The following is a 13,273-nucleotide window of genomic DNA, read 5'->3' as shown; positions in this document are numbered from 1 at the left end:
AGCTACGCCCAGTTAGTTTTAGGTTTGTGTCTTATCACTTTGTGTTTACACACCTCTCTGCATTTAATCAGTACTTAGTATTAATCTCGCTCTCTTCTACAGCGTGTCTCTGTCCTGTCTTCCTCCCTTCACCCCCAACCAGACAGCCCCCTCCTCCCTGAGCCTGGTTCTGTTGGAGGTTTCTTCCTGTTAAAAGAGAGTTTTCCTTCTCACTGTCACTAAGTGCTTGCCCATCGAGGGTCATCTGATTGCTTTTCTGCCACTAGAAGGCGCCATTTCAACATTTCATGCTGCTGAAGCTAAAATACTGTCTTTGAGACCCATCTGATAGCAGACAGTTGCAGTGCCGGGTGCTCGGCTCATGATGAGGTGATTTCTTCTGTCACAGGTTCTGTCTGTTTTTGTGTTTTTTCTTACAGGTGCAGATCCTTTGCACTTTTCTATCTGTGCGCTATCCCTTTATTATGTTTTCTCTTTTTTTCTTCCCATTTCTTTTTTTGTGTGTCCCGTTTGGATCTTTAGCCATCAGAATTGTTGTCTTAAAGCCAAGAAAGATGCCAATTTGATTTATTTTACCTTGCCATATTGGTCCATTTGATTGACCTTTATTATAATTATGTATTTATTTTACAAACGGGACAGACATGACTGGGGGATAGGACAGGGAGAAAGAATGAAAGAAAGAGAGGGAGCGAAAGAAAACCAGAGGGGAGAAGAGACGGTGAGAAGGGGGGGAAGAAAGAAAGAAAAACAAACAAAACACCTGGATCACCTGTATGGAGAAAAAAAAACAGAAGAGAAAGCAAACAAAAAAAGAGCAACATAATAAATACAGCACCATCACAATAAACTAGCTAGCAGTAGATAACAGTAGATACTAAATATTAAACGATAGTCACATGTTTAATGCTGCGGTATATTTTTATTTTCATTTGTGGTTATGCTAACAGAGAATCAGAAATCCTGACATTTCCATAATATACAAGCCAGTGAATTCTTTACTCCTCATATTTTCTGGATTTCACAATCCCGTCAATCCACTGACGGTATTTTGAGATGTCTGTATAGACGTTGGGTTTATTGGGGTAACTGCAGTTTTTGTCATAGTTGAAAGAAACAACGCCAACAGCCAACCCGTCGCACAGCAGAGGACCACCAGAATCTCCCTGTGAGGAGGAAGAATTTTAATTTACCAGCTTTTATTCAGTTTTTTATATATTTGTAATCAAGGAGCCATTTTAAACTGAAAGGACAGAAAACATACCTGACAGAATCCTTTGGTTGTTTGGTATCCACCTGCACAGATAACATTGGAAGGAAGACCATGCCATAGTTCCTCACAGACCCTTAAGTTAATGACAGACACGTCCACCACCCTCAGCTCATCAACAGATTCACCATCAGTTTCAGTTTTTCCCCATCCAGCCACCTGACACACTTGGTTTTCTTTTAGGTGTATTTCAGCAGGTGGAAGCTGAATTGTTTGTACCCTTTCATTTAGCTGAACTGGAAGCAGCTGGAGACATGACATGAAGTAAAAAATATAAATATATATGTTCATGCGATAGTTCTTTAGTTATAATTTGAATAATAAAACCACACGAACATGTACTTACTTCAAGGAGCATGATGTCATTACCCAGTCCAACTTTTTGATAATTTTCATGAATGATTTTTTTTTTAATCTTTATTTTTTGATGATTGCCGTTCTTGAGATTGTGGTTGCCAAGAACAACGTGTGTGAGGGTCCTGAAGAAGTAATCAGTGAAAGGTAATCAATACATTTTCTAAATGTGTTTTAATGACATGAGTCAGAGATTACAGCAGAAGATGTTTGATTACTCACGAGTCCTTACAGTGTGCAGCCGAGACTACAAAGTCCTGAGTGATGAGAAATCCTCCACAAACATGTTGACCCATGTTGTTCTGCACAGAGGCCATGTAGTGCATCGATTTCTCTGGGGCTTTTTCACCATCTATGATATCACTTCCATGTGCTGAAAAAAGGAAATCAAAATGAAGTTACTGTTCCATTAAACAATTGGAGTATAATAACAAAGACTTGCAGTTCTTACCAAGTCGTCCGAGGCATGCCAGAACATGGACAAACAGAAATTTCTGCAGACCCAGCATGATGCCAGCACAAAGATGAAGTTGTGTTTGTAGGAGTGTCGAGGTGAACCTTTTATACGTCAGTTTGCTTCATTGCCAAATAAGATTATAATCCATCAAATTTGGCATTCAGCCACATCCTTTACTCAGCGCAAGATTGAAACTGGTGTTATCATCATGTTCATCAGCTTATCGGTGTGAAACACACAAATCATGTTTAGTTGTCGTTATTTTAACTCCATTTGCTGCTCACTTTTATTCATGTATTTAAGAGCCTTTGGGCCTCCTGATCATGTGTGATTATAAATCACTTTTAATGGGTGAAACCTCGTCTGTAACACTGAGATTCTTTTCTGTGGAAATCACACTTGGTCAGATTGAATGAGTGGCTGTTTTTGTAGTTCACACTCATTTCTGACTTTCTTCTTTGCTGTCTTTCAGTCTCGTTATGAGGACCTGCTTCTCCTCACTGTGACAATAAATCAGGTAAATCTGAAAACTAAAACCTTCCCCTTGTAGTCAGTTCACTCATCTTCACTCCTGATCATCTCAACAAATGAAAGCATTTTTTCTTTTCGTAATCGAGTCGGCTGTGTTACTAACACTGTCACAGACTGCCGGCCTGTCCATCATGCACTTCACCTTTCACCCTCACCCGGTTTTCAAGATTTTATTTTTAAAAATCACAATCAAAACATTTGAAAAATAAGAAAAAAAAATCAGGAAACGTGGATATAGGTAGACCCAGCTGTTCCCCTCGCTGCTCGTCCATGTTAAAGGTGTTAAAGGTGGCCTGCTGGGCCCACAGGTTACGGGGGCTCAGAAGAATGAGGAAGGTTACATCAGGAAGGACATGCAGCATAAAATATTTGCATAATCAAACACATGGACCAAAAAAATTCCACACAGCTCGGCTGACGCCCAGATTGAGGCATGAAACTTGTGCAGACAGTCTGACAGTCATCAGGCTCAGACACCGTCCTCGTCACACCACCTCAAGCTTCAACAAACACCCATATGAAAGACCTTAAAGATTTCATTGTTGATCAAACACTAAAACATTAAAATATAATAAAAAACAGTAAAATAAATAAATAAATGAAACCACATAAATAAAACCAGAATTTCTGTTCATGTTTTGTGCAGATATTTAGAAAGTCCTGACAACTCCCACAATGTGAATAACAAAAAAAGATTTTGATAAACATGTTATATTATGATATATTATATGATAATATAACCTCCACGTGTGGACAAAAACGTTCCAGATAAACAGGCCAGGATGAGCTGTGTGTGTCAGTGATCTGTCAGCCAGACCATATGGACCAGGACCAGTATGGACCAGGTAGCAGACCCAACACACAGGAAGTTCAATGGTTTCAGTGATTTATTTATCACGTGGGTCGTTGCAGGCAGAGTGAGCAGTCTTGACATCATGTGTCTGCACAATTGCACCACTCACCTGCTAAACCTACGTTCCTCACAGCTGACAGAAAAGAGCTGCAGCGTGTTTTCTGAAACACACAGCTTTGTGTCTGACAGCCTTATATTTCTGAACCATCCATGCCGGGGTCACACCCCCACTTTAGTTTTATTTGGATAAAGACTTTTATATACTTTGAGCTCCTTTGATGAACTCAGTTTTTTTTCCTATTGAGCTCTTTAGGGTGATTTTCAGCCTGATGAACTCTTTGATTTAGTTAGCTTTTATTTAATTGAGCTCTACTTTATAGAAGCTACTCTGTTGGAGGGAGTGATTAATACCTTGGCTGCTGTAACACAGGACTTTCTAAACTTTTGTGATAAGTAAAAAAAAATGTTATTTGTATGTTTTTAGACTTCAGAGCCATGAAAAAAAGTTTATTGAGTTCATTAAAGAGGCCGGAGCTGGGATCGGTGTGCTGGGGTGTGGGCGGGGTGGGGCTTTTGTTTTGTTCTTCCTCCTTACACACCTTTGGAGCAGGAGTTGCAAATTCGATTCCCACCCGGTATCCAGGAGCGGTCCTGGTTAGACCCCCCCTACTAAAACCAAGCCCTGAAATGGCGTCTGCAGCCTGTCCCAGCTCAGACACAAAAGCATTTCACTACATGAAATTGTTTACGTGATTGTTTATGTGACGAATAAAAGGTTATTTGATTTTGTCTCCCAGGTGGATGTGTGGGCAGGTTGTGTCTACCAGGCCTGCCTTGTACACCTGAGAGCTACCTATTCATCAGTGAGTATTTATGCTTGGCCGTGCCTCCGGTTTGCAGCCAGATCCTCATCTTCATTGCTACTCAATTCAATTCAATTCAATTTTATTTATATAGCGCCAAATCACAACAAAAGTCGCCTCAAGGCGCTTCATAGTTACAGAGAAAAACCCAACAATCATATGACCCCCTATGAGCAAGCACTTTGGCGACAGTGAGAAGGAAAAACTCCCTTTTAACAGGAAGAAACCTCCGGCAGAACCAGGCTCAGGGAGGGGCGACCATCTGCTGCGACCGGTTGGGGTGAGAGAAGGAAGACAGGATAAAAGACATGCTGTGGAAGAGAGACAGAGATTAATAACAGATATGATTCAATGCAGAGAGGTCTGTTAACACATTGTGAGTGAGAAAGGTGACTGGAAAGGAAAAACTCAATGCATCATGGGAATCCCCTGGCAGCCTACGTCTATTGCAGCATAACTAAGGGAGGATTCAGGGTCATCTGGTCCAGCCCTAACTATATGCTTTAGCAAAAAGGAAAGTTTTAAGCCTAATCTTAAAAGTAGAGATAGTGTCTGTCTCCCGAATCCAAACTGGAAGCTGGTTCCACAGAAGAGGGGCCTGAAAACTGAAGGCTCTCCCTCCCATTCTACTTTTAAATACTCTAGGAACAACAAGTAGGCCTGCAGAGCGAGAGCGAAGTGCTCTAATAGGGTGATATGGTACTACAAGGTCATTAAGATAAGATGGGGCCTGATTATTTAAGACCTTGTATGTGAGGAGCAGGATTTTGAATTCAATTCTGGATTTAACAGGAAGCCAATGAAGGGAAGCCAATGCAGGAGAAATATGCTCTCTCTTTCTAGTCCCTGTCAGGACTCTTGCTGCAGCATTTTGGATTAGCTGAATGCTTTTCAGTGAGTTTTTTGGACATCCTGATAATAATGAATTACAGTCGTCCAGCCTGGAAGTAATAAATGCATGAACTAGTTTTTCAGCGTCACTCTGAGACAGGATATTTCTAATTTTAGAGATGTTGCGCAAATGGAAGAACGCAGTCTTACATATTTGTTTAATATGTGCGTTGAAGGACATGTCCTGGTCAAAAATGACTCCAAGGTTCCTTACAGCGTTACTGGAGGCCAAGGTAATGCCATCCAGAGTAAGAATCTGGTTAGATACCATATTTCTAGGCTTTTCAGCGCAGAGTACAATAACCTCAGTTTTATCTGAATTAAGAAGCAAAAAGTTAGCGGCCATCCAGGTCTTTATGTCTTTAAGACATTCCTGCAGTTTAACTAATTGGTGTGTATTATCTGGCTTCATGGACAGATAGAGCTGGGTGTCATCTGCATAGCAGTGAAAATGTATACTATGTCTTCTGATGATACTGCCTAAGGGAAGCATTTATAATGTAAACAGAATTGGTCCTAGCACTGAACCCTGTGGAACTCCATAATTAACCTCAGTGTGTGAAGAGGACTCTCCATTTACATGCACAAATTGGAGTCTATTAGATAGATATGATACAAACCACTGCAGTGCAGTACCTGTAATACCTACAGCATGTTCTAACCGCTCTAATAGGATATTATGGTCAACAGTATCGAATGCTGCACTAAGGTCTAGCAGGACAAGCACAGAGATGAGTCCACTGTCAAAGGCCATAAGAAGATCATTTGTAACCTTCACTAAAGCTGTTTCTGTGCTGTGATGAGCTTGAAACCTGACTGAAACTCTTCAAATAAACCATTCCGCTGCAGATGATCTGTTAGCTGTTTGACAACTACTCTTTCAAGGATTTTTGATATGAAAGGAAGGTTGGAGATTGGCCTATAATTAGCTAAGACTGCTGGGTCTAGAGATGGCTTTTTGAGTAAAGGTTTAACTACAGCCAGCTTGAAGGCCTGTGGTACATAGCCGATTATTAGAGATAGGTTGATCATATTTAAGATCGAAGAATTAATTAATGGCAGGACTTCTTTGAGCAGTTTTGTAGGAATGGGGTCTAAAAGACAGGTTGATGGTTTGGAGGAAGTAATTATTGAAGTTAACTCAGAAAGATCAATTGGAGAAAAAGAGTCTAACTTAACATCAATGGTACTAAGAGTAGCTGTAGATAATATTACATCTGTGGGATGATTATTGGTAATTTTTTCTCTAATGATAAAAATTTTATTTGTGAAGAAGTTCATGAAGTCATTACTAGTTAACGTTAAAGGGATGGTTGGCTCAAAAGAGCTTCTATGCCATATGTTAAAACAAGATCTAGAGTGTGATTAATCTGTGATATCAGCATGGCTGGTTTTGTACACAGGCAATATTCACAGCCCTCCCTTTTTTTCTCCGTATCCTGCAGATGATGTTCCTGCAGCCTCCGACTAACTCCTCCAGTGACTTAGAGATGGAACAGCTAAGATACTGCACAAGAGGGGCTCAGAACACTGCTACACTCCTCCACATTAAAAGGAATCAGTGGAGATGAAACCTGTTCTATTTCAGTTATGTAACTGTGGCTATGGTTAACAGAAGATCACGTACACACACTGATCTTCAGGAGATGTGCTTTAGAGATATCGCATGCATAAATGCATTCTGTGCCGTGTAGTTTGAGCCTGATTACGCTACAGAAAACTTTATTCAACCATCCCGCTTCATTCTACTGTAGTTGCTGAACAGACCACAGTACTGTGCAGAAGTGTTGAGCCACTCCTCTTCTTTAAATATTTCAATTAGTGGGTCGCTCAAGACTTTTGCACAGTAGTGTATGTATCGGATATAGAAAGGCAGTACCTTCTAAAGTGTTTGCATGGAAAGATTCTTTACTGTGGAAATACTCGACACAGCCAAAATAACACAAGCTGAACCACACAAACCACATTTTTCAGATCGAATGATGCTGACACCATGCTGTTTCAGTCTTGGCATGATGTATAGAGCACTTTGAGTACTCGCTATATAAGTGCTATATAAGAATCAGTCCATTTACCATTTATGGAAATTTTTTGAGCTAAATGTTAAAGCTATGATGATTGTCGGTTGGTGGTTTTTGGTGTTACCAAATTTAAATTCCTGAGTAGAGGTGTGGAGATGAAACATTCCTAATGCTCAGGAATGTTTACATTCAGACTGCACAAAAAAGCTTCTTTATTTTTGCTTTTTTATTTTTGTAAGCCAGGTGAAAAAGAGCAACCAGCTGTTTTTGGACAGTTTTATAATTTTAGATATTGTGATCACAGATCACGTTTTACAATACATGCACAATGTAATTCAGCAGTATTTGCGGCAGCACTGAGATTCAAAAGTGCATCTCAGACAATCAGCCTGTGCGTTTCAGGTTCAGCCTGATCAGCATGTAACAGTTTACTTGTGTCACTCTGTATCTCTGCAGATCTGCCAGGAGGAGGTACTTAAAGATCAGTTACACATTACTCAGAGCTACGCTATTTTTATCTAGTTTATCTTCCTGAACATTAAAGCAAAAAACAAAAGTAGTTAAAGTTACTTGTGTTTGTGTTTTTACCCGGTGAGAATAAATGGGCATGAATTTTATTTTTCAGACTTTTCAGAGGAGAAATTTTCTTAGGGTTGCATGGAAATCAAATCTTTTTTTATACCCCCTAACACACACACACACACACACACACACACACACACACACACATGCCGGCGTTACATATACTTAAAATGATTCAAATGCAGTAAGTATACATGCTTCATATAAATATAGTCTATAACTTGTTTATTTTCTGTAGCCCAGAAAATTAAACATTTCAATTCACATAAGACATGTAAATTTTATTTTATATACTGTATAGCCTGTATAATAAATAAATATGTTGCCAAATAAATATAAAAACCAGAAAGCTACACAAAACAGGACAGTTCATTTACAAACACAAGTCTAACTTAAGTTTCACACTTTTTTGTTAGAACAAATCAAATTGTTAGTTAAATTTACACAAAATGTCAGAAATCTGCAGTGTCATGGACAAAAATTTCAACCTAATTTTTCATGATTTCTTGGTTAACCCCGTTAGGACATTCCCAAAACTTTCCCCTCTTCCTAAACAACCAAATCCCACGTGTTGCCTTTTTTAAAAACGTTCTTTGACATGGCACATTTTTCCACCAATAGGAAAGAGGTAGCTTCTTTTCCCTTTCTTTACTGTTTTCGTCCTGTCCTTAAAAATGTTTTTTTTTCAACTGTTTCTTCCGCACTAAACGTGACGATAGTATTTAGGAAGAAAGCATCGCTTGTATATATTTTTAAAAACTAGGGGTGGCAAGAGATCATTTTTGGCTGGCCCACGCCAGACTTTTATAAATTAAAATGGATTATATAGTTTTGTAAACTGCCGTAGAGCTTCCTCTAGTGACTCCTTTGTAATATTGCTTTGATTACTTTGGAAAAAGAAAAATTGAGGAAGCAGAAAATCCAAGATGGCTGAACGTAATAAGTATTATTAGCTGATATGGAACTTCAAATGTTGTTGCTTTGGACGAGATTTTTCTGTAAGTACTAGTGATGATAAAATAATAATTGCTTTATTTAAGGTGAGTCATTTAGCCTGGCTGAACCTTCTCAAAAGGCTGGAGATGCACAGACATGTCAACTCTCATATCATCACTCGTGTTGTACTGTAAATACTTCAACCACAAATATATACCACATTTTTTAGCTGGTAACCAAACAAACACGTCTTTGAACTGAGGGAGAAAACAGAGACCACAGAGAAGGACCCCCGCCATCCAAAACCTTCTTTATTAAAGAGAAAGTTCTTACCATAGGACTACCACTTTCTCCGACAAAACACTAAATCTACTTGTTCCTCACTACAGCAGCAACTACACAAAAACATTATCACCAAACACTGCCCCCTAATGGTGAAGATCTTTATTAAATTTAGCTAAATCTGATTACAAGAAGAACCTTTACGGAACAAACACTGATGCTGTTGCAATGTATTATACATATTTACAAATACATATTTAAAAGCAGTGCACAATGATGTAGAGATTTATTGCTTTTTGTTTTATTTGAATTGAACCAATGTTTGAAGTATGTTTTCTCTTTCATAAATAAAATCATTTATATAATAAAATTATGAATAATTGTGGGTAAAAGCTCATCTAATGCAGGAACTGAACATTTGACCCCCTGACCCATCCCTGGCTTAGTTCCTACCCTTTGTGGTCAAACACAACTACACATCAATGTTGTTGTTATTGTTGTAAACAAAGTGTTTAGATTGACATGGAAAAAGAGTAACCAGCTGTTTTTAAGAGTCTTTTAGTTTTAGATATTAAGGATAACAATCAAGTCTAACAACATAGATCACAATCCAGTCCAATAATATTCTCTAAACTTTGCATTTCTTTTTGTTGAAAATGGGTTTGACCCATAAAAGGAGTTTTGATATGTCTCTATAGATGTTGGGCACATCCAGATACTCATAAATTCTGCGAGGAGGAAATCAGATCAAAGCTCTTCTGAAGAGACCAAAGCTGACAACCTCGACACATTCACCATCCTGGGGCAAGATGGCGGTCTTGAGTACCAGCCTCCCTCTACATCAAACAAACCACATCACAACACTGGCCTGCCTGCCTCAGCTGCCTGTGAGCGTCTCTTTAGCTGTACTGGACTACTGTTCACTGCAAAGCGAGCAAGGATAAACTACTAACTTTGAAAATCAACTGCTCCTCAAAATTAACAAGAAATCCAAAGAATGACAGTGCAGGATGAACACAAAGGAACTCTAATCTAAAGGTACAGTAGGGCAGGGTCAATAAAAGAAAATAATTTTTTTATAACAGCTGCTGTATGGTTCATTTGAAAAATTTTAAGTTCATTTGACTTGTTCTATGATTTGCAGGTTAGAACACAATCTCATATGAAAGAATTACATAGTTTTGTCTTGAAAACATTGTGATACCTAAGAGTTTGGTTTTATTTGGGTCATTCAGGGAAAGTCACAGCACTTGTGACCATTACCCAGTTGAACTGCTATTGCACTTTAATTTGTTTTTCTTTTAATTAAAAAACAACTACTTTGAGATTTGTATCCCATTGTCCTCCTGCTGTCAAAAAAAAACCTATTTAACCTTTGCTCCGAGTACATTTTAAATCAGCTACTTTTTACTTTTACTTGAGTACATTTTTAGACAGGTAATTTTACTTGTACTTTAGTAAAATTTCATCAAAGTAATATTACTTTTACTTCAGTAGAATATTTTAACCCTCTGATGCATGAATAGGATATCAACCTCTGTTCATATCCAGCAATAAGAGCTGTGTTTTTTGGGTTAAAGTCCTGCCTGTAAATCTGCATTGGGATTGACTCCTGCCGGCTTCACAGACAATTTATGACTCTTTTGGGTTGAATAGAGCTTCTCATATCAACACAATTTAATTATAATGTAGTTGGTAGAATTTGGAGGTTTGGACTCTTTTGTATACGTATACTGTGTAATATTATATACTTATTAGCCTTTGTGTTGAGATTAAGAGTCGATGCTCTACACTCGCAGTTACGAAACTATTACTGCTGTTAGTAAAACTGCACATGGTCCACTACAAAGGCAGAAATAATATTAAAAATTCAGCCTTTTGGCTGTTACAGAAAGAAATGACAGATTGAGTGTGGGATACGTTTGTATTTTTATTTTTGGTTAAACAGATGAAAGAATCAGAAATTCTCACATTTCAATAGTGAAAAGAAAAATCTGAAGTAAACTTTAACTTTAAGTTTTTTACTCAAAAAAATGTTTTCAGAACCTCATTGATCCATTTACGGTATTTTGAGATGTCCGTATAGACGTTGGGTTTACTGGGGTAATTGCAGTTGTTATAGTAGTTGAAAGAAACAACCCCAACAGCAAACCCATGACACACCAGAGGACCACCAGAATCTCCCTGTGAGGAGGAAGAATTTTAATTTATCACTTTATGTTCATTAGGTTTATATTTTTAAGATTTGTGAACATGAAACCATTTTAAACTGAAAGGACAGAAAACATACCTGACAGAATCCTTTGGTTGTTTCATATCCACCTGCACAGATTACATTGGAAGGAAGACCAGGCCATTGGTCCTCACAGTTCTTTGATGTAATGACAGACACGTTCACCACCATCAGCTCATCAACAAGTTTACCTTCAGTTTTAGTTTTTCCCCATCCAGCCACCTGACACACTTGGTTTTCTTTTAGGTTTATTTCAGCAGGAGGAAGCGGAATTATTCGTACTCCGTGGCCCAGTTTAACTTTCTCAGACAGCTGGAGACACAACATAAAGTAAAAATGAATCTCGTTAAAGTGAAGTTAACGCCATAACCGCATTAATGCAGCAAATCTCTGTTAGCGAGTTAACGCGGATCGCCCCGTGTGAGGCTGCACAGCGTCGACGCGTCAGCACGGTTAGCTCATTAATGCGTTAGCGCAGTCCAGTCCCATGCACGGGGCAATCCGTGTGAACTTGCTAACGTATATATATAATTTGAATAATGAAACCACAAATACATCATGTGATGAAACTGTTGTGAACATGAGCATGTACTTACTTTAATCAGCATGATGTCATTACCCAGTCCAACGTGTTGATAATTTTCATGGATGGTTTTGTTTTCAATCTTTATTTTTTGATGATTGCCGTTCTTGAGATTGTGGTTGCCGAGAACAACGTGTGTGAGGCTCCTGAAAGAGTAATCAATGAGAGGTAATCAATACATTTTCTAAATGTGTTTTAATGACATGAGTCAGAGAAGCAGAAGCAGAAGATGTTTGATTACTCACGAGTCATCACAGTGTGCAGCCGAGACTACAAAGTCTTCAGTGATGAGAAATCCTCCACAAACATGGTGACCGTTGTAGTCCTGCACAGAGGCCATGTACTGCATCGAGTTCTCTGGGGCTTTTTTACCATCTATGATGTGACTTCCATGTGCTGAAAAAGCAGAATAAAGGAAACCAAAATGAAGTTAACGTTCCATTAAACGATCAGAGGACAATAACAAAGATTTGCAGATCTTACCGAGTCGTCCGAGACATGCCAGAACATGGAGGAGCAGGATTTTTTGCAGACTGAGCATGATGCCAGCAAAAAGGTGAAGTTGTGTTGGCAGGACTGTGAAATGGATCTTTTATACAGCTGTTGCTCTGTCAAATCTGATGATCACATTTTGACTTCTAACCGTATCCTGTTTTTTTGGGGACTTGTGTCATCTTTGCATTATCTTGTTCATCATTATTAACATACCTCATCATCCTGAAACACACGGGCTGTTTAATGGTTGCAAGTTTCTCGCGGTCTCTCACACCACAACTTTTGTACACCATCAAACCTGTCTAAACCTTAAAAAAGCTGGGTTGTTGAAGCATTTTTACACCACTGTTAAAGCTCAAAACAACAATATCCCACTGAGTTACTGATTTCATATTTGAACCAAGACTAATAACATTATGGTACTTGGCTCATAATCTGTCCACCAGCAATGTAAAAACAGGAAGGAGATGCCTTTTCATTTAGCGCCTCCTTGGGGCCATTTCTTCCACTGTGTGAACTGTTTATGGAGCGAGGGTTGCAGGATTTGTCCTGTAGGAGGGCACTACGACTCTTCTGTAGGAGGCATTATTATGGAGCATGGTCTCTTGAAGGAAGAATATGTAAATAGTGCTGTGACGGTAAAGAGAGTGTCGGAAAGAATCATGAGTTTGAAGCTGGAAATTGAAGATGTGATGCTGAAGTCAGTTGGATGAAGCAGTAGACATCTGTGCAGGTGAAGGGAGCAGAGGCAATGAGGAAGTGTTGATCAGGTGTTGATTAGGTATGGTGTTAAGGAGAGAAATGCTGATGGTGCTGGATTTTGCCAAAAGGATGGAAATGACTGTGTGGTGAACCTCGTGAAAAACGAGGAACATGTATAAGAGTGGAGCAAAGTGTAAACATGTGGAGTGCATCTTTGCAG

The 13,273-nt window shown here is 38.9% G+C and overlaps 1 protein-coding gene across 5 annotated transcripts in view; it reads right to left on the bottom strand.

Annotated features, from left to right (window-relative positions):
- Nucleotides 1-902: 902 nt before the first annotated feature.
- Nucleotides 903-13,273, bottom strand: part of LOC120738777 (granzyme B(G,H)-like) — a 56,073-nt gene continuing 43,702 nt past the window's right edge. For 2 of the 5 annotated variants that reach the window (XM_040040225.1, XM_040040224.1), the window contains exons 3-5: nucleotides 11,870-12,002; nucleotides 11,331-11,585; nucleotides 903-1,166 (exon numbers count right to left, since the gene is read on the bottom strand). In XM_040040225.1, coding sequence (XP_039896159.1) covers nucleotides 999-1,166; nucleotides 11,331-11,585; nucleotides 11,870-12,002 — 556 coding nt within the window. In that variant the 3' untranslated portion in view covers nucleotides 903-998. Of the gene's footprint in view, nucleotides 1,167-1,264; nucleotides 1,517-1,616; nucleotides 1,750-1,846; nucleotides 1,998-2,075; nucleotides 2,834-10,960; nucleotides 11,225-11,330; nucleotides 11,586-11,869; nucleotides 12,003-12,101; nucleotides 12,253-12,339; nucleotides 12,451-13,273 lie in introns of those variants that run through there. The other 3 variants (XM_040040223.1, XM_040040229.1, XM_040040230.1) reach the window with 3 other exon arrangements.

The sequence above is a fragment of the Simochromis diagramma genome, unplaced genomic scaffold (assembly GCF_900408965.1).
Source record: "Simochromis diagramma unplaced genomic scaffold, fSimDia1.1 OVJJ01000026.1, whole genome shotgun sequence".
NCBI classification, from domain to species: domain Eukaryota; kingdom Metazoa; phylum Chordata; class Actinopteri; order Cichliformes; family Cichlidae; genus Simochromis; species Simochromis diagramma.
This window is presented reverse-complemented; position numbering and strand designations above follow the sequence as displayed.